Here is a 26,279-nt window from a genome sequence, read left to right on the forward strand (position 1 = left end):
TTCAAGAATATATGTTTTAGTATCATGATAGTAATAGTTAAAACATGCATTCATGGTGTCTTTAAAATCCTACACATATCTGTATTAACAGGTAAAGTGAAACCTAGCTCAATATCATAAACACTCAGGTGATTAAAAACTACTCCAAAATAACTGATGGCCAGGTTTGGCTGTACAATATATAGAATGATGGAGATCAAGCACTCTGTATGACTAGGTACATATCAATATCAGAAACACACTAACTCTTACCTGAGATATGGAATTGTTAACATGATTATTAATTCTAAAAATGCTATCCACTTAAGGGACACATGTAAATTATAATACACACAGAATTATAAATGCCATAAACAATAAACATAAAAAAAAGGTTTAATCATATAAAGTGCTACCACTTCAATGGAAATACAGGATTTTGATCATGCTCAACAAAATTCTGAATTAAAGTTCAAAATTACAAAACATCTGTCAACATGTACAAAAACTTAACAGTTCAACAAAATACATATAGTTACCAAATTATATACATTCTGTATGCAGGAGGTTCAACGTATCTAATCAAACTATCAAAATACTAAAATCTAAATCGGCAAAGGTAGTATAGCAATTATTTTATGGTCCATCTTCTCATCAGATGCTTATTTCTAGTAAAATTCAAAATTCTTGTTGAGCAGTATCACCCTAGTAGTCTATGACAGATCTGATGTGATCTTTAATCAGATAGGTGTACAGTAATTTGTGTATTACTGAATAAAACCTTTGTTCATTTAGATTACTCATGCAATATAACTTATGATAAGCACTAAAAAGCCATACATTCTGCTATTAACACTCTCAAAACACTTCATCTATATTGTTTCATTGCTACTAATACCAAGCAGGATCACCTTTAATTGTCTATCAAAGTGATTGACTGACAAGTGAATTATGTCAGCAGAACACATAGGTTATTATACTTAATACCACTGAAAATCTGAGATTTCAAAAATGCAACATTTTTAAAAAGGTATGTGTGCACCATATAAAAAGGCATTGAAAATACTAATTTAGTAAATATTTCAATACTGACTTATGTACATCATAACAGTTTTGGCAGTTGATCAAATTTCATAACTGCATAATGTATTGTGAATTCAGAAATGTTTGCAGATATTTTTATTTTTTCGAAAAAATATGATTAACTTAAATTTGAAATTACAAAAACTTTCATAATGGCAAAAATTAAAATCTTTTTTTTTAAGCTGATATTACATAAGGTGTAGGGGCATTAGGCTATGAAAATGGCCAAAAAATATCAACTATGTTATAATACCATCAAAAATGTTCAAAATATGTTTAAATATCTGGATATGAAACAGTGGCTTTGTTTCATTGTAATGATGTAACAATGGTGTCACAATTGAACGTCATTTAGCAAAAAACTACTGATAGTTGTAAATTTGTTCTATTTTTAGACATATTTACACCCAACAAACAACTTTCGTATTTTGACATATAATAAACTACATTATAATGAATAAATTCACTTAATGATGCCCCTTCTCCTTTCAATAATTAATAAAGGCAAAAATTTCATCAATGAATAATTGCAGTGTCTTCAATAACCAGGAAGTTCCTCAATATCCTCATGACAATTTTTTTAGTTAATGTTTACACAACCCTGGATGCAGCACTGTTATATAATATCACAGATTGAGAAAGTTCTTCGTTCAGTTTCATGCATGTGGATCATCTATTTGTCCCATTGGCTTCAAATCAGATGCAACCTACAAAGTTACATAAATAAATACATAAGTTAGCTCACAATTCTCATGAAAAAGAATGTTAACTTAAGTATCCGTGATTTTGTCTAATTTTGTTCACTTTCTGTCTTTAAGACAATAAAAGAGTAATGTTGAATTCCTGATAAGGTATGCTCTGTAAGCTACCATTACTTATATATTATTAAGGTCATTGTGACAAATATATTTGTTGTGACTAACATTTACTGAAGTAGCATCCTAGAAAAGGTATATACAAGAACTTTAAGAAACATTGGTATCTAGTACCAAATGGATGAAGTTTAAAATGGTTCTGTATTTTATAAAGGACCCAACCATTTAAGGTATTTTGTTTTTTTCCACAACAAACACAGATTTGACGAGATGATGTTTTGTATTTCTTAAGACAGAACCATACAGACAAAAATCATCTATCTGTGAACATTATATTGCTCACTCAATAACACACCCTTGCCTTTCATAAAATTGCTATTCGTGCCTATGTTCATGCAACAGGATCTTATAAAATTAGGAACAATAAAAACAAAAATGTTTCCAGTGACATTAAGTACTGTACCTGGAACTGACAACCTGTAGACTGTTTAATATCCTCTACTGACAGATCATCGGCGATCTCTATTAACACTAGCCCCGAATCTGGATTTACATCAAATACACCCTAAAATAATAATAAAACTATCAGTTATAACCACAATCATTGTAGATGTATCATTTACAATGTAAAAAAAACAAATACAAAGCTTTTAAACTCACAATTGATTTAGACATGATGAGTTTAGATTTATCTCCCTTTAGTCAAGAACGATCAACTTTACCTTTTCTGTGATGATTGTGTTGACACAGTTCTTCCCTGTCAGAGGTAAGGTGCAGTTATCTAAAATCTTATGTTCACCGTTCTGTAAATATATGACTAAATAATAAACAGTGTCAATATCATGCGAAAATGCTACTCCTTGTTTGTCTAATTGCAAATGTGTTGTGTGAAAATATGAAAATTAAAAATTTTGTATTTAACTGATTTAATAATCCATCAGTATGAACTGTTGTGATCCATTTCATGTGGATTTGATATTTCGAAAATGACTTTTAAACATTTACATGCTCTGGTACATTTAATTATATCTTCCGCCCAATGATGCCAAAGAAATTTACCAGTGTCAGACAAAAACAAAAAGGAATCTCACAGACTCATTCAGCCATGTAACTAGAAATTGTGGAGACAATCAAATTAATTGAAAGTGTAGTTGGGGAATGGGCAAATAATGATGAATATTAAAATTAGAAATGCAATCAACCATTAAAGACTTTTCAGAGTTATCTAGGAGCAGCCTCCAGGACTACAGTCAACCCTAAAGGAATTCAACCATTCTCCAGGACTACAGTCAGCCCTAAAGGAATTCAACCATTAAAGACTTTTCAGAATTATCTAGGAGCAGTCTCCAGGACTACAGTCAGCCCTAAAGGAATTTGAGTGACTATTATGAGGCTTAGAATTTTTGGGAAAAAAAAACATTTTCATTCCCCAACAATTTGGTTATAATATAAACAAAGTTGCAATGAACATTTATGTTATTTCAGTCTAAATCAAATCCGCTAATACAGCATACCTATATTAAGCATCTGTCAAAATATAAAGTGGCTGTAGTAAGTAGTTGCAGTGAAAATTTTAATGGAAAAATTGTGGTCTGATGGATACCATGATCACTGTATATAATAAAAATAAAGACTTGACCTTGGCAGCATGCTCCATTGTTACTATAACTTTAGTTTTATGACTTGACACTAAGTCCATAGCACCTCCCATACCTTTAACCATTTTACCCTACAATAATAAAAAAAAATATATAATGAACATGAATACACACAGCTGTTTGAGTTCAATCATCACACCTGAAAGTTTTTTGTATATATGTAAGTTCTGAGGTAAAACAATTGTTAGTGGAATTCTAGTTTTTGTTATTTTGTTAGTCAACCCAGTAAGTGCAATAGATAGTGAAACATGCAGTTTCTGTAAAAACCCACATTTTAAACTCAAAATTCACAACATATCAAGTTGAGTCAATCCAAAAAATGTTTCATAAAAATATAAGAACTACTTAAAGGGGATACCTAACATCTCTAAAATTGATTTGAAGTGCTTAAATTTCTTGAAATTTTATTCAGTGTTTACTTTGATAAAAGAAGCAAACTATACAAATTTCAAAAATTTTAACCACATGAATAATGCGAATAATTTCAATGAATATATAGTACATCAACAACAAAACTTTTGATCACTAAGATGCTTTAAGTTTGATATAAGAATGTCACAAAATAAAACGTTTCGCTGATTTTACAGAGCTATTTCCCTAAGGTTTTGTGTGTACCCCCTTAACAGTATAAAATGATCTCTGTTTGCCTTTGAATTCCTAGCAACTTAACAGTTTTCACATCAAAATCATGTAAAATTCACTTCTCATAACGTTCATGTGAAGATTACATACATATAAATTTACTGTAAACTATAGTCACAAAATCTGATTGCTCAGTTCAGAAGAAAATTGTACAATTCATGTGACAAAAATGTGTCTGTATATAAACTTACTGGTATCATCCAATTGGCTAGATCACCATATTTTGACACCTGCATAGCACCCAATATAGTCAAGTCTATGTGACCTCTGCAGAAAGAAAGGAAAACATGATATATATTCTGTTAACTATAAAATATTGTATTTTATGATAACTTCCAACAAGTAAATATAGGCCATTAGCTTTAGCATTAACATTGATCTTATAGAACATTTTCATTATCTAATGTAACTAATTAATTATTACATTCTAATAACTTTATTTATCACTGACTAACAACTTGTGGAACAATTAGATGCATGCATTGTTGTGCTAGGTATACCCCCATTGGTACAGGGAGTTGATATGGGACAGCACACCAGCAACTGCTTACAACCTATATCCATATATATAAAACCACAAACCAAATTTGAAATCAACTGGTCCACTCAGCACAGAGATTTTGATTATGGTTTTTTCATCAATCCATCAATTGGACAAAATTATTACTAATTTCATACAGACAAACAAGGTGATTCCAATATATCACCTACTCATTGAGTGGGGGTATAAAACAGCTCACTATTTTAACTCCCAACCTTAACATAATTTGAAGTGGGGGTATTCTCTTCTTGTTCTTATTACCATTTATACTCAATTAAAATGTCAATCCGCCTACAAATCAGATCCCCCTTTTCAGTCCAAATTTCTGGAACCTAGCCTTGACTCACTCATAAGTTGGACTGATTTCTGACTGCTGCATTGCTAACATTTCTTAATTACATTGAGTATACCTGTTTGCTTTGATACTTTCAATAAATGTTGTAATAAATAATTACAAGCCATAATTGTTTCTATAGTGGTAAGTAATTAAATTCTTCACTAACCATGTGAATTGTTTTGATGCTGCCATTTTTTCATTCAATCCAATTTTGGTACAACCAATAACTCAAATTTTTAAATCATAAAAACAGGGAACAACAAAGAATAAAACAGAAAGTTTGTGATACTCTAACAACTCATTTTTGAAGATATTACAGTAAGTCAAAAGGTTTTATATTTATGAAATTTAAATTCATAAAAAGAATTGTCACAACCAACTAAAATATTATTTACTTTCGTCACGAGTTATGGTGCATTATTGGGTTGTGTTTCTATTACAACTTTGGGTTTTTGGCTATATGAGTGTACATGGGTAAAAATCAATTCACAAAATGGATGAGTGGGAAAAACAAATAAAATTATAGAAGGCCAGTATTGTGGCAAAGTGAAAACTAAACAAAGTTGGTGTCACACTCATGTCAATTATCAAGCTTATGACATTTTCAAGCTGAAAATTTTATTTCATAGGCTAAATCTCACCTATAAGTCAGAACCCTTCCAAGCAATTAAAAATTTAGTCCCAAAAATATGACTTATAAGCGAGTATATACAGTAACTTTAATCCATACCCTCTGATCATAGCAAACGAGTCATCACTGGAGAAGAATGAGCTGCCTGGGATATTTGTAACAGTTTCTTTACCAGCATTGATCAGATCAGGATCTTCCTCTCCCTTCAGTGGGAATGGCCCCTGTAGTAATACAAGAAAGTACATTCAAGATGTTAAGAGGTATAATCATTTTCTAATTCACAATGACAACTTCCATACTAATCAGTGTAAAAGTGTTGATCTTTGTTCACATACATTTCTAGAAAAGAAATGATTACTTCATAAAGAATATTTTGTACTGGCATTCAACACTAAATATATACTATAAACTTGTGTTTTACTTGCATAATGTTACATATTGTAGATAAAAATATTTCACACTCCTGGAAGGAACTACAACCTGTGACTTTTCTTATAAAACACATCTCACAATATAACATAAAATCCTTACCAGTCCAAGGATACCATTCTCACTCTGTAGATGTACTGTCATACCATCTGGTATGTAGTTACTGGCTAACATTGGCATTCCTATACCCAGGTTAGCTGTAAAAAGATTGATCATAGATGTAGAGCCTATGGCAGTAATATTATGCATTTCAGGACAATAATTTTTGATCAATTATAAAAAGCCTTCTTTATTTTATTCTTATATGCTGAGTCAGATTTTTAAAGTGCAAGCTCAGAGAAGCAGCAGGCAGGCATCTCAAGTATGTACCCCTATTCAAACATATCATTTTAATTCTGAGCCAAAAAGTTGTCATTCTATCTCCTATTTGCCACTTGTTCATGGGCAGAGAGACAGTGACTACCAACTCTAAAGTCTTGGAATTGAACCTATGACATTCCATACTTTAGGTGAGCATGCTACCACTAGACCACCGAGGCAGTCACCTGTAAATAGGGACAATAAAATGAGGTTAATTACTGTAAAAGCACTTTTATTCGTGGATATAAATTTTTGTGGATAGCAGACAAATCATTGATTTGTGGATTCTTGAATTCATGGTTTCACATTTCCCACATTACAAAAAAAAAAATGGAAAATATGTATTTTGCTGGTAATTTAATTTCTTGGTTTGAGTCAACCATGAAATCCACGAAAATTGGTACCCCACAAGTATAAGTACTTTTACAGTAATTTGTTTCATAGTCTACTTCTATCTGACAAGAATAAAGTATGACTATAAGTTCATCAAAATAAGGCTTTATTCAAAAACAAATACATAACTATCAATCTGAGACATGAATATATGTTATAATAAGAGGCAACATATATGTTTTTATATATCTATTCCTCTTGGTTCTGCATAAAATTTGAGTGCAAGACAATTTTTAATTGAAAACTCAGGAACATCTTGTCATATTTTAATATTAAATATTTTTGTCCCCATCACTTGTACAAACTTGTGACAGCAACAATTATTACATGTATTATACTAGATATAAGTTATATACCATATACACCGTCATGGAATTCTAAAGCAGCTCGTCTGATAATTCTCTCTCTCATCAAGGAAGCAGTATCTGTGGCATGAGTAACACCCTTCTCTTTTCTATTTTTCAATCTCTGAAATACAAATCATATATACTTGTTTTACCTGAGGAAAAGTGAATTTTTCAGCAAAAATAGTTTTCAAAAATACAAGAAAGGCAGGACTGATAAAAGTTTCACAGAACTACATGTAATACTGACATAAATATTTGTGAATTTGGACAAACAACAGAAGCTCATATAAAGCCAACAATTCTTGCTTAAAATATATACAAATATGAGGGCAATGAGTGTTTTTAATTTTTTAATGTTTTTACACTAGTGTTATTTTTTAACTATTTTAAACCCTAAAGACATTCATATATGTAGATTTATCTCCCCTTTTCACCGAAATAATTCATCCAAGCAATATTTGATTACCGGTACATGGTATGTTTTAAAAAAATGAGCAATGCTAAATTATCCCCTTACAGAATTTCAAATATAAACTATTGTTTTGCCACATGCAATGATTTATAACTACTGAATTAAGGACTGTCAAAACCTAACTACACAGAAGAAACTGATTTACAAGCTGATAGAGAATTCCTTATAACTATCGACCTTTTATCCACTACTATGACTCCAGAAAGGTTAATCATTGAAATAAACTAGCACTCCTACAAGGGAGACTTGTTACTAAATAAATTACCACAAGAGTAATTGGATAATTTAAAAGTTTTAATACCTCAATTCTCTTTTCATATTTAAGGCCTTTGATAACCCTCTGAACATAAGCATGAGGGACATGAATATCCTCAGGAGGTATTGATCCTACAGGTACAATCTCCTCCACCTCAGCTATTGTGATTCTGGCAGCTTTACACATTGGAGGGTTAAAATTTCTGGCTGTTTTTCTACAAAATGAAGTACACTTGTAATCAATGTACTGTAGTAGTAGCTAATGGTCATTTCCTATGGTCATCCCATAAAGGAATGTCTACAAACTTAGCTATAAACCTATTGTGTCTACCAATAATTTAGGAGCAACCAAAGAGCTCACAGTTAACTGAGATTTGTAAGTTTACTTACCTCTTAATCATGTTAATTAAATTTACATTTTTCAAAAAAAGAGAAGTTCAAGTTTTTTTAGACTTCATTTTTTTAAAACATAACAAAGAAATTGGTCTATATCTCTCATACAATGAAAAGGGAAAGTGTCACTACAGACAGTACATCTTTATATAGAGGCAATTATCTGTGATAAGTAGGGACTATGCAGTTAAAGTCTTAATAGACAGTATTGTACATTGTACATAATGGGTTTAATCAATTGTTTATATAGACAGGTTTTACTGTACATTTGTTCCATATGTTAAACATGTTCCATTTTTTTTACGGAATTGCACATAAGCATGGTCTCATTTATCAAGAATTCATGTTTTCTCATTTAAATTTATGAGCAGATACACATTGCAACAACAGATGCCAGGGGACCAGTTATTGATCATCCAGGGAGTATTGATTATACTGCCTGGACAAAAGATTATTACAACAATTTTTCAAACTAATATGGTACAATATTGTAACTTTCATACTTCATAAAATAGTTGTACTCTTGGTAAAATTGGCATGCAATTCAGATATAAAAAGAACCCTTATGGATAACAATATTGCAAAGGTTCATTAGTACACCCATCACTTGACAATATTTCATCAGCACTGAAGACAAATTTTATTAGAAATCTTTAATAACCACAACTTTATGTATTTAAACCTAAATACCTGAATGTCAGGTTGCCTGCCTGGTCTGCTTTCCATGCTTTAATAAGGCCAAAATCACCTGTTATGGCTTCTTCCATGATATAATTAAATCCATTGAACTCTCGTACCTGAAACATACCAATTTTTACGTATGTATAAATAAAGTAAAAGTTCCCTGACATAGCACAATGTGCTTCCCTATGAGCTGATGGCATAATATGCAGTAAGTAATCAAGTAATAGCATAGTGTAAGGAACTAGTGGCCTCCAGAAAATGTCTGCTTTTGTAAATATACTGAAAATAATTGACCATAATTGAAGGGGAGGTTTAAGTACACTATAAAACTTGGTTTTACCACGTGGGTTTAACCCAATATTTTCATCTGAAATGCCTGTACCATTCAGGAACATTGCTGTGGTTTCCAACTTTTTGGTTTTTATCTTCTTATAACCTTTTGTTATACAGACTTGTTGAATATTCCCTTTAACTATTGTGTTGAGTTTATCAGTTTGGTAACTTTATTATTACTCTACATTCATTTTTCAGAATGTCAGCTGATCTAGAAAACCATCTTGCCAAAACTCTATTAGACTACTGTATGAAATTTGATCAATGTGTGTGTATGAGTAGTTGAGCCATATGACCCCAAATTTGACGAGTGATGGGATTTCACAGTTTTCAGGATACATATTGGTACTCTTACTCCTATTTTTTTGTATTCTTACTTATAACAGTGAAACAATGTGTAGAAAGATAGCTGGTAAAGGAACAAAGATACTGTCTCTACAAATTCATTATTGTTGTTAATCAAGAATTAAAAACCTTATTGTCAATTCATAATCTTGAAAAAGACTGATTTTAATCTATTTATAGAAACATCCTGTCAAGTTTCATGGTAAAGCATAATTCTTATTTAAACAGTTGTATAATTTTGTTATTGTCACTAACGAATTTTTGAATTTTAAGAAAAGTAGGCAAGTTCTGGTTTACGACCAAATGTTTCTCAAATCTCCCTGACAACTGAATGGAAAAAAATCATAGAATATGATCATGAGACAGCTGTATCTACAGCCTGGTTATATAAATAACCAACTATCACATTTAGCAATGCATTCACTGGTTGATGTATAAAATGTAAATATTGTTGGTAATGAATATTCTTTAAAACATCTGTGTAGCTATGGTTAAAATTTTATTTCATCTTACTTCATGATCAATTTGAATTCTTCATTACTTAGGATTGAGGTACAGTGTAAAGCACTTCGTAACACTCATTTTCTTTTTTCTTATTTAAAATCCGATTCAGATCTGGTTCAATAAATTGTAATATTGCAAGAATTAGCTTTCAATCTTCATCAAACATCACAGCATTTAGATTTGAAGCAATATTTTGGGTTTTTGGTTACATAGTGCAATTACAAAACAAAATCAAGCACTATTTTCATAATATACCAGGCTGATTATTGTATGAAGACAGAGAATGCATTTTTGTTGGTAGTGTACTACTACTCTAGGAATAATACATTCTGGGTTAAGACTAAGAAAACATAAAATTCACAAATGTTTATTTTGAACCAATAGGCTAAAAACAAATACCAAATGGGTATATGTAATTACCAGTACTAAAAATAGCATATGACAGTATTAACTGTCACAACTCCCACAGGTACACCCCTACCTACAAGTTTATCATGACATCAGTTACTTCATCCCATTTTAAGAGAATAACTGTACTATAGACAGAACTATGAAACTCAAATAAAACTTGTTAACTTTAAAAGTCAAAGGGGTATTTTGTTTCAGTAAGTTTACCAAAGACACATATGACATTAAAAACCTTCAAGAGTTATGCAATACTGTCACCTTAAAGTAGTTATATTATCCAGAACAAATTCTAAGTACTTAATCTGCTGTAATCAAAGAGAAACACACTAAGATGTGTACTTCTACCACAAATGCCTTCCATTTGAATTAAATTGCATTCCCCTTCAAAGAGTTGGTAGCCAAGCAGTTAAGAAACTTCACTTGTTTTCTCATGTACACATATCTTTATTTAATGCTGGTAACCCATAAAGTTTAATTAATGATTCTGTATTCAAATCAATGGATTAACAGTAAGAATTACTTGCTTTAAGGATGAGTTACCTAGTAATGCCATCAAGACTATTCTCCCTTATTGTCTAACCTATTCAAAGTTCATGAAGGCGGTTTAATACATGATGACTAAGTTCATTGAGTCTTGGTTGTTCCTTTATATTTGGTTGGTATTTGTTTGGTTTGTATGTGTTGTTTCTGTCTCTATTTCCCTGCTTTGATTTTGTATTTTGAGCTTTATATCTTCACTATCATAGATTTATTTGTAGTAAAATCAGGATTATCATAAGACAAAATAAACCGATATAAGACATTCAACTTCTAATTAACCTTGCCTTAACAGTTTCAAAATAAAAATTTCTTTAAACACATAAACACACACATGTATTTGGTTAACAAACAATAAGATTCACAAATAGCTGAGAACCAGGAGCAGAGAATGGAGGAGAAACTTCACAATTCAATGTGTTCAATAAAATTGTCTGGGAAATATCTCTTTACAAGAGCTATGTGTGTAACGGTATATGCTTTTATGCTATCTACTTTACTTAAATTTGAATTCTGTATCTGTTTCTCTGCTTTTCAGAAGTTTCTGGAATATCAACGCACAATTAAGGTATATTGAACAGTTAGGTATGTCCATATGTTACAAGGTTAAATTATAGTCTTATTGATTAAGCCAGAAGATTATTATAGACTAGACATCACATGCAATATTGCCATGTTTAATATTACTTATCTGAATGGGAAAAAAAAAGAGTCTCATTTTCTTCTAAAGACCAATCTTAAGAAGGGTCCAAGCATGTTCGACAGATGTCATAAATTAAACTGAATTAACTGAATATCTGGAATATCTATAAGTTTTGTTTCTCAGACTATCAATGCAAGTTCTAAATTAACTTTATAATTAACATTTTTCATTTAAATAAACAGCTTGACATTTCATAAAAATAGCACTTTAAAATTTAGTCAAAAGCATTGTGGGGCCATTTACAACTGAATCCAAAACATAGAACACATAATTCTAACAACTGAATCCAAACCATAGAACACATAATTCTAACAACTTTTGTTGTTTATTTCAGTACATATTTTTTCAAATTGATTGAAAAATCTATCAATACCAACTAGTAATGAAGACTATTTTTGTATTTGATTCATACATGTATTGTGATTGCTGTATTGTCAAAGTTTTGTTGTGATGTTGAATTTGATTCAACTTTTAAGGAAAATCCTTAAATCTTGAATAAACAAAATAAACTTGATAAAAGGAAGTTTTTTTTTTAAATTATTTTTTTCTTTTTAAGGCTTGTTTCCTATTTCCTTAAGACGTAATATAAACAGCATGTACCATGAACACATAACCTCATGAACTTTTACTATAATGCATACTTTGTTTAATAACAACCAGGACAAACTGCACAAGGTTTTTAAACTTTAATTCACCTGTAAAGCAATAGTACACAAAGTACTAAAAATACATTAGAGAGTAATCATTTTTCTGAGTATTTTTGGACATAAAGAAAATCTTTTTTAAATGCCCTTGTTGACACACACAGAGCTATTACACACTAGTTGTCATACCCTGATTAACACAGACAGTCCCTCTCCACATGTTTTTTCATTGACGAAACTGTTACCACCCTTGACGGCTTTGCTGTTTTATACAAAGACTCATTCTCCTGTATTTTGCATTATAACAACCACTATAATTACAACAACAATGGCAATAATAATAGCTAATAAGACACCACAACAAATTTTCTTTTTCCTAGCTCGTCTTTGACTTTTCTGAGCATCAGTTAACTGTTCTTTACCCTTTTCTACATCATCTACAGCTTGTTCCACACTTTTTTCAATGTTATCAACCATTTCACCTTGTTCTTCAACTAAAACATGCATTTCTTTAAACAATTTGTTAACTTCATGAATTTGACTTTCTAAATTTAATAGTTCTTGTTCTCTTTCATTAATTTGTTGCAGTTCAGTTTTTGCTTGTTGCATTTCAAGGATGATATTACCAGTAAATAAAGCCTGGGTTTGGAAATTATCATTCCCATTAATCTCTCCACCTGAACTCTCCTTCACAATTTCCATTTGTCTCCTAAAGCGGGCACGAGTTTTCTCCACATAGTCAGCCTGACTTGTACGAAAGTCATTCATTGTTTCACGTAACTCATAATTTAACCTTTCAACTTGTGAATGATGAACACGTTCTTGAGTACTAGTATTAAGTAAAGAATCTTTTTGAGACTTTGGAAAGTTTTCAGCAGCAATTAATTCAATGTCTTTTCTTATTTTGGTAGAACTAGATATAATTTGGTCAGCCTTGCCTTCCATGTCTTGTAAATTTGCAGTAGTAACAAATGGAGAACAGTATAAGTTATTCTGAACTTTTTTTATTGCAGCGACATCTTTCTTTAACTCTTCCATGTCATGTTCTACCATATTCACTTTATCCATGAAAATATTCATCTCTCCTCCTGTATCATCTTTATCCCTTTTCTTCTTTTTCTTACTCTGTCTTTCGAACTCATCCCGTTTTTCCTCCATTTCTTTCAGCCTATCCTTCACCATTCCTTACTGAAGTAGTTGTTTTAAAACAAACAAAATAGAGTTCACCGTTCTGTGAAATTTTCACCAAAAATATTTAGTAGTTCAAATAAGCAGACGCCAAAGTTAAAAGCACATCACTTAATTTAAATAACAAATCTAATTCATTGTCACATTAAGTCCATATCTAACATATCAATGCTGATAAATCAGACTGCTTATAAGTTATTGTAATAAAAGATATTCAGATGTTTTCAAATTTAGTCCATACATGTGAAAAAGAAACTGTGAATGAAGAAAAAAAAGATGCTATTTAAAGCTATCTATATTCTTGTACTAAGTCACAAAGCAATACTTCCAAAACAGTATAATCAGCACAGAAAACTCAGGTAAAGATATCACAACATCTGTTGCAGGTATTGATAAAGTTTTATCAAACTTTTGTATCATAAACTTTTTGTTCAATCAATCAATTACATCCATAAACAGAGTACACAAAATATTACACTGTAAATAGAATATGATATGTGTAACTTGTAAAGTGTCACAGTCGAGTGAGTCAGATTAAACCATGTAAAAGGCCATACCAAGGGGTGTGTTTCATAGATTAAAAGACAATAATATTTAAAGTACTGGTTCTAACAAGTTCAGTCAAAAACATTACAAAGAAGGTAATTAATGATGTAAGATTACTTAATAGTTAGCCTTAGGTTGTTAAATATATGTAGACAATTTTACCAAACTTGTTTTTTTTTTTGTACATAAATATTTGTACAACACATTATCCCCATTATTTGTTTAACTGCATGTACATGTATTTAGTCTAATACAGTACTTTTTTTAGTTAAAAGCAAAATTCTCCTATAAACATATTCTAAAAAATTCAGCCTAAATTGCATAAAGTTGATTATGGAATTATTTCCCTCTGAGAGAACCTTTATTTAAATGAGACTACGCTCCAAGATTTGTTAATGTCTTGAGGCTGAAAAAGGATATATTACTTGAAATAAAGCTCCCTTTTAATCTTTAAATTAGATAATGGCACAATTTAGACATTTTGAATACAATGAGGTAATCTAAAGGTAGTGTCAAATTTACAAGCAAATGAACTAGTTAGTAAAGTTTTTATCAGTTAACTAGCCATTGATAAGGAAATTATATACTAGATTATAAAGATAAATAGTGACAACTGGACTGTATCATATAATTGTCCCCTTTGTGGTTAGTCAAGTCGAACAAAATAAACATTGTTACAGGATTGATAACTGGTTAAGGGAAAAGTTTTAAGCTAAATGCCACTTAATATATACACATTCTACCCGGAATTAATCCTCTTAATTTATAAATTCATTTCCTGCCATCAGTTAAGGGAAGACAAATTAGATCTGTTTGAAAAATTATGTCTGGCCTGAATATAACAGGAAATATTTTAAAGAATATGTAGAAACTATCTGATTGACATTAACACAAAAAATATATTAGAGTGTCATTTTGATTTAACATTTGTCAAAATAATAAATATAAAATCAATATTTAAAATAATTACTCTTATACAGTTTCATTATGTTGCTTTACCAAGTGTTTATATCAATACCCGACTACTATCAGATTTTGGTAGATTGCAAAGCATGGGCATTTTGTATGCCTTTCAAATTTTGGTCATCCATGAACTTGTGCTATGTATGTTTTGGTCCTGGGATGTCTTTCTCTTTATGCCTATCAAATATCCTAATGAAAATATGGATTTCTAAGAACATACTAAAAAATTAAGAATATAATGCACAAAAAAGAGATAAAAATTTGTTTGATAACTGGAACTGTCTAAGACTGTAACCAAAATTGCAGTATGTGTGATGCCAAATATCACATCCTTTCAAACTTTGTCAAAACATATAATCCTGAGAACATGAATCCTAACACATGATAAAGTTTCATGAAAATCAATATCCATGCAAAAAATCATGACAATATGCATATCTCCATATTTTAAGAACACTGCATAAGGTTTCATTAGAATCAAACAATTAAGTAAGGACAATGCTGTATGGAACAGACAAACAAAACCTTTACAACCCTCCCCTAAACTTAGTTTGCAAGCAGTTTAACAATTATAATGTATTTATCTGAAAATAAAATACATTTTCTTACAAAAATAGCAATTTGTCTATGAGCTTTTCTGGAAAAACCTTTATTTTTAAATATAACTCCAAATCAAATAACTATGATTTTAATTCATCAAAATGTCTAATTTACGGAATGACTGTTATATTTTTTTGGTCTATGAGGAAATAACCTCAATCATGTGGTGCACAATAAATAACCTGCATAGCAGGTTATTTTCAAGTGTGCACCACAGGCATTGTGACTCTTCTTTTTCTTTGTTGTTGTTGAAACTACATACTTTGTTTCTATTATTTATGTTATGACCATTTACTGTAAATGTGTTAGAACAAATAAAAATATTGAATATTGAATATCTTCCCTCCATCCACTGTTTGACGAGCATCAAATGTGATAAGCATTAATCTGTTGCAACATAAACACTCATCAACATATTTTTCTTTATATATTTACTTAATCATCAAATTATTCTAATCAGCATTATTCATAGATATACTCTCTCAGGAGAATTTGGACATCTTATCCTTTTCATTAAATGCATACTATGAGGTGCAGTATATGATGAAATGTAACAAATATTCAATAATGTTGCTACCAAATTTCAATCAAAGTGCTGATAGCACTAGCAGTTTTTGATTCTTCTGAAAATACATGTAGTACCATGAACAAAATTTCAAAGATTATCTGATGACAAATAAAATTGTGATCATACATTGCATTTTAAATACTATTAAGAACTGTCCTTTTTAATATGAATAAACTAAAAGTCAATCTATAGTACTAATGCAACTTCACACACATTTACAAATTTTGTTCCATTTCACCTTTTCCCCATTTTTAAATCTATCCAAAAGTTAATGTGCATTTACATTCAAAAGATATATTAACAGAGTATTTATCCTACTTAACAATTATACTTAAATAAAACCAATATCAGCTTAAGAAAATAATTTCCTTAACACAAGATTTTCAAAAATTAAACACTTTAATCAATTTGAATTTTCCCGCCAAGTTTACTTGGTTGAAATCACTGCTCTTCACTTCTTATTTATAAATGGTAAAATATTAATGATAGGATGGGTAATTTCACTTATAAATGTGTTAAAATGAAAATACTTAACACATTTTATCCTTCCTGACACATTACCGCAAGGAATAAATTCCCTAAATGTAAATTTATTACTTAATATTTTTCAAGGCCAAAAAGGAGTCCCTCAAATCTTGAGTTGATATGAAGACTAGATCATAATTTTATTTGCATAAATAATAGAATATTATTGAGCTGATAAATTGCAAGAAACATATTTACTTGTTATAAAAGAGGTATTGAATGATATGAAAGGAATTACATTTGGACTATATTTTTGTGTAGTGTTCAGAAAAAGTAGGGAAGTTCCAGTGATAGACCTGTGACATAAGGTATTTTGATCCTGAAGGATCAAAAACCCCAAAAATGTCACCATTTAAAATGAATAGTATTTCTTTTACCTACTGCAATTAAAACTTTTGCGAAATATACTTCATTGTTGAAAGTGCAAAACAAAAAAAAAAATTAAAAAAAAAAATTGAAGATTGTAGAGGAGATAACACATTTTGTATAAAACCTGGTAAATTCATAATTTGTTTACATACATGGTTCTACAAATTTTAGACCTGTCAAATTGACAGTATTTGTCAAATTAATTGTGCAGTAAAATTTAATCTTTAGAAAGTGTTTGGCTGTTCATAAAATAGTGGTAGATCCAATCAGGATTCATTTTCTGTCGGTAATTGTCAATCATTATGGATAACCCAGATCAGCTGATTGCTCCTGGGAGATTATTTACCACCATAAAACATTCCTTTGCCTTTTTAGACAGCAATTAACACCTTTAATCAGATTTATGGCTCTTCTAATCAAAGAAATGAGATTGTAACACAAATTTAAGGGTTTGAAATCAGATTTTTCCAGTAAATTTTGATGAAATAGGGTTTTGGGACAAAATTGACCTGAAAAATCGTGTTAAAAGGACAAATGGTCAAATTGTGAAAACACGCTTAAATTGTGTAAGTTGGCAGGTATGTGTGTTGTAATAAAAGAATGCAGCATAATGACATAATAACTCATAATAACTTACAATCAATTTTACACTTATGACTTTTTGTAAATTGACTGCTGGAGCTTAAGTTCGAAGAAGCTTCCAAATTTTAATTTTTAACTGAAGTTAAACAGTTTTAGTTCAATTATGATAAGCACCAAAACCTATCTCAGTTGCAGATAAAGCTGAATATCTACCTATGGAATCTTTAACACATTGTTTTGTAGTAAATTGTGTATATCCATTAAGGATTTCTTTTATTTTCCTAAAAATTTGCCACAAAAATTTAATAGATCTGACACTTACATACTACACAGCTTTCAAGTTATCATCAGATAAAAGCTTTAACTCTTGGAATCAACCAAACATAAATTGGTATCAATTATTAAATGTAAGGGACAATACAAATATTTTGTCATTCAGTTAATCAAAAACCATGACTTACCTCCCTTGGCTTACTGGCAATAGCAATTGATTTATCCAAGTTATATTTGATTGGAGCACCACCTTCCTGGATTAAAGTTCCATAACCTGTTGGTGTGAAAAATGCTGGAACTCCTGCACCTCCAGCTCTAATCCTCTCTGCTAAGGTACCCTAAAAATTTACGGTTATTTTGTGTAAAACAAAATTAAATACAACTCAATTCCATAAGAATTTCAAAATGACACACAAGCAATAAATAAATGCATATACTACCCAGATTTATGCTTGCTGATTAAGCCTTCTTTATCAACCTTTTACTTGTTGTTGCAATTGTATATAATATCTCTGCTTTTTCTTATAAAAGTTAGAAATTCTATATTTTATCATTTATACTTTATTAAGGAACTATTATGTGCTTTTAATGTCTGCTTTTTTGACAAAATTTATAATTTCCGTAGGTCCCCTATACTCCACTAAAATCTCATTGCAATTAATTCTGAATTCATGGTATTGACTTGTTACCTGAGGAGTCAGCTCTACTTCTAATTCTCCAGAAAGATACTGCCTTTCAAATTCAACATTCTCACCAACATAGGATGAAATCATACGCTTAATCTGTAATGAAAGAACAGCACTGATGAGTGAAAGAGGTCAAGTGGTCAAAAAGAGTATACACAGCAGGTCAAAAACATATAATGAACGGTTTTCAATGGGTGAAATTTTGTATGGAAACTCCAATAAGACAATCAAAACAATCAGACCCTGATAAATGTCAATACCAGAAGACAATTTTTTAAAACAAGACAACCCCAAGTTTATACAACTGTATTCAGAGATCCAATAATTACATTTAACAGAATGCCAAGGTAATTTCCATCTTGTCCTATGTATCATATACAAGACTACAGACTGTATCCAGGCTGCAAGTATAAATCAACGATTTTTATCTAAAGTCCTCTTCACAAAAAATGTGGTCACCCTTAATAGATTTCTATCATATACAAGCATTTATAGCTACAATACTTCCATCTAAATTTGATCAAATCTGACAGAAGATGAAGGCACTATCAAGATGACAACTATGATTTTACTGGTCTGCCCCTAACTATTTTAATACCTAAATTCAGCCTTCACTTTTTGTTGACTTTCATCAAACTTTTATGAAGCATTCTGACAAAAAGCTTGTATCTAGCTGGCATCACATTATTAAAAGGAAGAAAAACAGACAGACCAGTCAGGTATATCTTCCGCAAAACAACCCCAGGACAATGTTATATGCCAAGCTTTGAAGTACTAACCTGTTTTTGTTGTAACATAAGTCCCAGACCAAAGTTATCCACCCCAGCATTATTGCTGACTACTGTTAAGTCCTTCACTTTTGTCTTTAGTAAAGCTTGAATCAAGTTTTCAGGTATGCCACACAAACCAAAGCCTATATATTAAACAAATAAATTATACATGTATAAGTATGCATCGACTAATTACTTAAGTAGACATTATTTACATGTACTTATACATATATTATCTATTGAAAATTATCTCTGAAAACAAAAATATTGTGTTACATTAAAGAACTTTGTTTTGTTTTAACTACCACCAGTTGTAAATTAAATAAAGAAATCAGTAAAACAAAGACAACATTTACATGTACCATCAGAAAAAAACTTTTTTAAAAAATACTGAAAATAGCAATTTGGAAGCCACAAAAACCTGGAGAATGCTGTACATTTGGATGAGCTACCTATTGTACAGTAGGGTGAGCCACATGGTGTACAGAAGGGTGAGCCACACAATGTATAGTACGGCCAGTTACATGTTGTACAGTAGGGAAAGTTACATGCTGTACAATAGCACCCTACTGTATAGCACATTTCTCATGTATCTGCTGTACGTAATGTAGATCACCTAGTTGTACACCATGCAACTCACACTACTATACTCTTCATGTAACTTTCCCTTACATGTCATACAGTATAGTGAGCTACCTATTGTACAGTAGAGTGAGCCACATGGTGTACAAAAGTGCAAGTTTTATGTTGTACAGTAGGGAAAGTTATATGTTGTACAGAAATGCAAGTTACATGTTGTACAATAGGGAAAGTTACATGAAGAGCACTGTAGAGAGGGCTACATGGTGTATAGTAAAAAGGCCTACATGTTGTATTGTAGAGTGAGCTACATGTTGTTCAGTAGGAGGAACTTTTTATTGTACAGTAAGGCGAGTTCCATGTTGTACATCAGAGTGGCCTGCATGTAAATCACCTTGTACACCATGCAAATCACCCTACTATACAACATGTACATGTAGTCCACTCTACTGTACAACATGTAACTCATCCTACTGTGCAATACATAGCTCACCCTACAGTAAAACATATAACTCATTAAAATGTATAACAAGTAGCTCACCCTCCTGTACTTTTCATGTAACTTTCCCTATTGTACAAGGTGTAATCAACCCTCCAGTAAAACATACTCACTATACTGTATACCATGTAGTTCACTCTACTGTACAACACATAGCTCACTTTACTGAACAAAATGTAGCTCACTTTACTCTAGGACATGTAACTTTCCCTACTGTACAACATGTAACTTTCCCTACTGTACAATATGTCACTTTCCCTATGATACAACATGTAACTTTCCCTATTGAATGACATGTAACATTTCCTACTGTACAACATGTAACTCACCCTACTATACACCATGCAACTCACCCTACTATACTCTTCATGTAACTTTCTTTACATGTCCTACAACAGGGTGAGCTACATGTTGTTCAGTAGGGTGAGCTATATGTTGTTCAGTATGGTGAGCTATACGTTGTTCAGTATGGTGAGCTATACGTTGTTCAGTAGGGTGAGCTATGTGTTATAAAGAAGAATTAGCTACATGGCATACAGTAGAGTGAGTATATTTTACTGTAGGGTGAGTTACTGTAACCTACAAATCGCTATTATCATGGTGGACAGAAAACTGCAAAAATTAATAACCACAAAATTGATTTTAACATTATATAACACTTAACATTTTTTTTTTAACCATGAAAATTAATACCCATGAATATGTCCACTTGATAGAATCTATGAAAATAAGCAACCATGAAAACTAATAGGTTTATAGTACATGTTGTACAGGGTTATAGTACATGTTGTACAGTAGAGTGGCCTACATGTTGTATAGTAGGGTGAGTTGCATGGTGTACAACAAGGTGATCTACATGGTGTACAGTAGAATGAGCTATGTAGAATAAGTTAGGTCCAGTCAAGTTCCTGATGTCATTTAAGTAGTTAAAAAAAACTATAACAACAGAAATTACTTTAATTGCATCTATCAGGGAAGGATTCAGCCTCATAAGTACAATTTTAATTAACGTGTTTATAATTAGGACTGTACTAATATCAAAGTAATTGAAGCATGTAGATCTATATGGACTCCATTATCAATTCATAATGGTTGTTTTATTTGAGATCATTAATTTGAATTGAGACCAAGTTGTGAACCTTACAATACATACAGCGATCAAGAGAATCATTTTCTATATTTACAAACCTCCAACAAGAAGTTTTGATCCATCAGGTATATCTTCTATAGCCTCCTCAGGAGAACTGAAAAACTTTGCTTTACATCTTCGACAGGATGTACTGAAATTATTTGATACCTGCAATATGTAATCAAGCACATGAAACTATTGTATGACTCTTCATCTTCTTAATCTGTTGTGGCTTCACCTTTTTCATTAAAAGACATCTATTTACAGTATAATCAGGTCTCAACCACCACTTCCAGGTCAAATGGCACTCATCTATGTAGTACCGAACATACAGTTTACCTAGATGCATTGTAGGTATATAGTCTGAGCATATGTTAATCTAAAGTAGTCAAAGCTAAGATTGAGTATTTTAAACCATTTCAACTATTGTGAGTGAATATTGTTTTCAGATGTGTGAATAATTTGTCCCCATGCTGTCAGTTAGCATAAAAAATTATAAATGTGGAAATTTCCAGAATCATTAATTTGCAAAAGTTCATTTTGTGAAAATTTCTTAGATCATGGTACCATTATGATAATGGTTTTGGAAGTTTTCCAAGTATGTGTTTTCATCATTTTACCTAGGAACTCCTCATGTTGCAAACAATTTTATGGAGTAGAACAAACTCAAAATGGCCATAAATTTTGTGAATATATAAATAATCTGATCAAATTTAATCTTGATTTGTATTTTAAAATACTAAATAACTATACACAGTTTTAAGATCCTTCAATATTTACCATCTGAAAACCACTAGATGATACAGATAGAAGGAAAGACAAACATACACACACATTTTCGGAGAGTTTCTGATATTATCTCGCAATTTTTTTGTGGTAGGATATGAAAAGTGGGAATTTTGTGATATTTTTAATAGCTCTAGTGAAAGAAGTAAATTTTTATTTCCATTGTTACAAAAGTTACAGACCCAAGTAAAATACAATATTTAAAAAGTCTTGTATACTGGGTTAACCCAATTTCGGTAGTCAAAATGTTATTCATCAGATCAGTTACAGATCTGGCAAGACAACACTAATGTTATTTATATAAATAAAATTTTGATATCTTACTTTCCACTTCTGTATATTATGACCTATTTTTGTCTTTGTACAATAATTAAACCAGTGAATGAAAATCAGATGTCAACTATCCGCCACTGTTTTGTTGTATCCTACTATCTGTACAGTGATTAAACAAGTATGGGGAGCCATATTGGTTACAATACAATTCCACTAAATATACAGAAATATGCTAGTATTTGATTTATTGATGAAAATATAGTATTAGACAAAAATGACTCTATAAAATCAGTTTTCTAAAAGAGACATATTCATATTTGGGAATTAAAACACTTTTTCAGGCAAATCATTTCCAAATGATGTTTACCTTATTTCAATTCCTATTCGAATAATTATTTGACTGAAATTGATTTAAGATTGAAATCATTTAGAAATATTTTTTTATCACTTAAAATTGATATACTGTAGGGTGATCTCTATCATTTGATTATCGAAAGTTGCTAATTTTTAAATGATAAGTATTCAAATATTTTTAAAATATTTTAATTACTATTTTTTGAGCACCTATTTTTCATCTGAATCAATTCTAACTTTGAAAATTAAATCCTTTATACATCTGAACAACTTTCACAATTTCAACAACAGAAGAACTATCAAACAAAAAAAATCTAAATTTCTTAATGTTGGAATTATTTGTCAAACAATGGAAATAATGCATGAGGGCCGATTACAAAGCATCAGGGTCATATTGCTTTTCTTCATTTTGGAGATATCTGTAAATAATTACATGTAAATATCCCAAGCTAGCTTATATTTTTCTATTATGAACTTTTCTATAGTTAAATATTGTATATCTATTCATTTCCATTTAACTTTTTCCAAGTAAAATCATTTTAAGATGAGGGAAGAAATGTTTGATATTTTAATTTGCTAAATTTTCATCTTCATGTTAATCAGGTTTCCATATTTTTTTTCTGTGTCACAAGGACTTCATTGTCACATGATTCTTGTTTGGTAAGAATTGTTAATGGCAGACAATAAATCAATATATCTGTCTCACCTATTTTCGTGAACAAAATTTTTATGTTCGAATATTTCACTTTTACCTATATAAAAACTTCTACGCTTATAGAAATAAAAAGACTGTCAATTTAAGAATAAAAGTGGTGAATTAATAAGAGAAATTTCAGCTAGTTTTCATCATCAACTGCTACCCCCACTAGGGCAAAGGTCAAGACTATGTTTTGAGTATTGTGTCACCTGTTTTTGTGTAAAATTGTACCTACTGGAACAATATGGTTCATGTTTAATCCAGAACCGAAACAGATATTAAACCTCAGAAATAATCACATAAAATGATCGAGTCCTAAAATGACACAAGAAAAGGACTAAAACACAAAATTGTTCTAAAAAGAAAACCATATCTCCAAGAATCCATGAACACTTTTAAAATATCAAATAAAGTACTAAAAAATCATTAGAAGTCTATTCCAGCACCTTGTGGGGCAAAAGTCGCATAACACCAAATAAAAAATGCATTCTAAGAAATGCTTTTTGTATCAAATGAATTTTTGGGGGAACTGCTCTCATTAATGAAGGGCATTTTTCTACAAAATACATAAGGACCGATGTCTTTTAAGTCTGCCATAATTATATTAATATGGATAGTGATCACATGACGGTCACATGAAATCATTGGACAATGTCCATAGAAGGTCACAACTTCAAAACAATTTTCACCAAAGTAAGATATCTACACATTTAGCAGATAGTTAATTTAAGACGACATGTGCTGTACTACGTCCGATCAGAGGCGATGGTGATCAGCAATTAACAAATATAAACAGTTCACGAAAATAGGTGACTCACAAAAACTGGTGACGAGACCACATTGATAAATTGTTTCCATGTGTATTTTCTACATTTTTTAAAATGGATTATATAATATGATCTACAGAGGTTTTGGAATAGTTGGAAATATTCTATGTTGACCTCAAAAATTAACTGGAATGCCAGCAAATTAAATAGTGTTATTATGTGGAAAAAGTCCTGTTTCAATGTCGGCAACCTCTGACCTCTGACCCATGCATGTGCAACCAGTCCAGTACAAAAAAGGGATATTAATAATACACCAGCTATACATTGGAAAGAGATTAAAGCAGTATACTTTTAGATATCAAATGTAAAAGTATACCATCTTCATGAAAGATATTTCAAAGACAATTGACATTCCCACTTTTAATTGTGATATTTCCCACACTGTAGAGTAAATTACAAAACAAAAACTTTATACAATATTACATTGCTTATACTATCGACATTAAATAAAGCTTTTGTATTGTACCCTAATTTCAGCACTTGTTCCCAAACTGAGTAAGGAAACATTCCCTGGCCGGCCTGGGCCAAGTGGAATCAACTTTAAATAGACGAACAAAATTCGCGGAGACACAAATGATGATGGATGCAGAAAGCTAAAACAAACACAGAATGGTATACATACACCTACTGAAGACAAGTAGCTGGCAGTCTTCCACAGATTTACCCTATTTACTTCGGTAAAGACTTTCAGGACACTTGCCATGGCTGTATACAAAGGGCAGATAACTCAAGTTTTAGTTTTCTTAAAGGGGCATAATAAAAATATTTTTTGTTGATTTGTTTCAGAATTATCTTGTTTTATGATCGCATACAGTTGCATCGAGTGTTCATTGGTCAATGATAAAAATTTTGCTTCAAATAATTACCCCTTTCCGTGGATGTACGTATAAAAGAATGTCACATACATTCGTAGGTGTGTCAAATTCAACCAATGAAAATAGTTTGCCATAACACACAATTTAAAGAACACAGAAAATAAAATCTATAATCGCGTTGCACAAGAAATAAGTCGATATTACAGCGGAATTAATTTGATTAAAGTATTTGCCTCAGACACTAACTCATACTTGTATGGGTCACCAGGGACATATAATAATATTAAGTAAATAAATAAAAGTCAGTAGGGCTTCATGTCATCTATTAGAAAAGCTGTTTGATACTTTAATTAGCCCCATTCTTTTGTACTGTTGTGAAGTCTGGGTATAGATATTGATACATGTACTTTTAATAACTCAGTTGTAGAAAAATTTCATTTAAAATTCATCAAGGAAACTCTTGGTGTACATTGCAAAGCTACAAATGCTGCATGTCGTTCTGAACTTGGACAACTCCCACTTAACTCAAAAATTATGTTTTCCTCTGTTAAATTTTTAAATCATCTTCTTTCCTCAGAAAACACTTTGGCTTTCAAAATATTTCAAGCTACAGAAAACAATAACACTTGGACAAAGAGAATGTATTCTATTATCAATAAACTTGGTTTTTCACACATAATCTATCAAAAATGTAGCTTTAAACCTATTTTATCAAATACAAAACAACGAATAACCGACCAATTTATGCAAGAGCAAC

At 30.9% G+C, this 26,279-nt stretch overlaps 2 protein-coding genes across 3 annotated transcripts; both read right to left on the reverse strand.

The window, feature by feature from the left end:
• On the reverse strand, positions 1 to 25,429 carry LOC148629311 (succinyl-CoA:3-ketoacid coenzyme A transferase 1, mitochondrial-like). Of its 2 annotated transcripts, none has more exons than XM_088548112.1 (15): positions 25,336 to 25,429; positions 21,830 to 21,938; positions 19,573 to 19,706; positions 18,797 to 18,889; positions 18,296 to 18,445; positions 9,026 to 9,132; positions 7,989 to 8,157; positions 7,225 to 7,336; positions 6,218 to 6,312; positions 5,786 to 5,907; positions 4,369 to 4,444; positions 3,517 to 3,606; positions 2,600 to 2,680; positions 2,341 to 2,442; positions 1 to 1,769 (listed from the first exon to the last, which is right to left on the reverse strand). In XM_088548112.1, the coding sequence occupies exons 1-15, from the start codon at positions 25,408 to 25,410 to the stop codon at positions 1,719 to 1,721; spliced, it is 1,566 nt and encodes a 521-aa protein (XP_088404238.1). In that variant the 5' UTR covers positions 25,411 to 25,429; the 3' UTR covers positions 1 to 1,718. The 2 variants fall into 2 exon arrangements, with proteins under 2 accessions (XP_088404238.1, XP_088404230.1); XM_088548104.1 differs by having other exon boundaries at positions 25,330 to 25,429.
• Positions 12,521 to 14,206, reverse strand: LOC148629312 (syntaxin-like). The gene has a single exon (XM_088548147.1). It carries the CDS (start codon positions 13,673 to 13,675, stop codon positions 12,773 to 12,775), a length of 903 nt encoding a protein of 300 aa, XP_088404273.1. The 5' UTR covers positions 13,676 to 14,206; the 3' UTR covers positions 12,521 to 12,772.
• Positions 25,430 to 26,279: the final 850 nt, after the last annotated feature.

This window comes from Perna viridis, chromosome 1 (genome assembly GCF_037379345.1).
Source record: "Perna viridis isolate PV_CMFRI_1.1 ecotype Kerala chromosome 1, ASM3737934v1, whole genome shotgun sequence".
Lineage (NCBI taxonomy): Eukaryota > Metazoa > Mollusca > Bivalvia > Mytilida > Mytilidae > Perna > Perna viridis.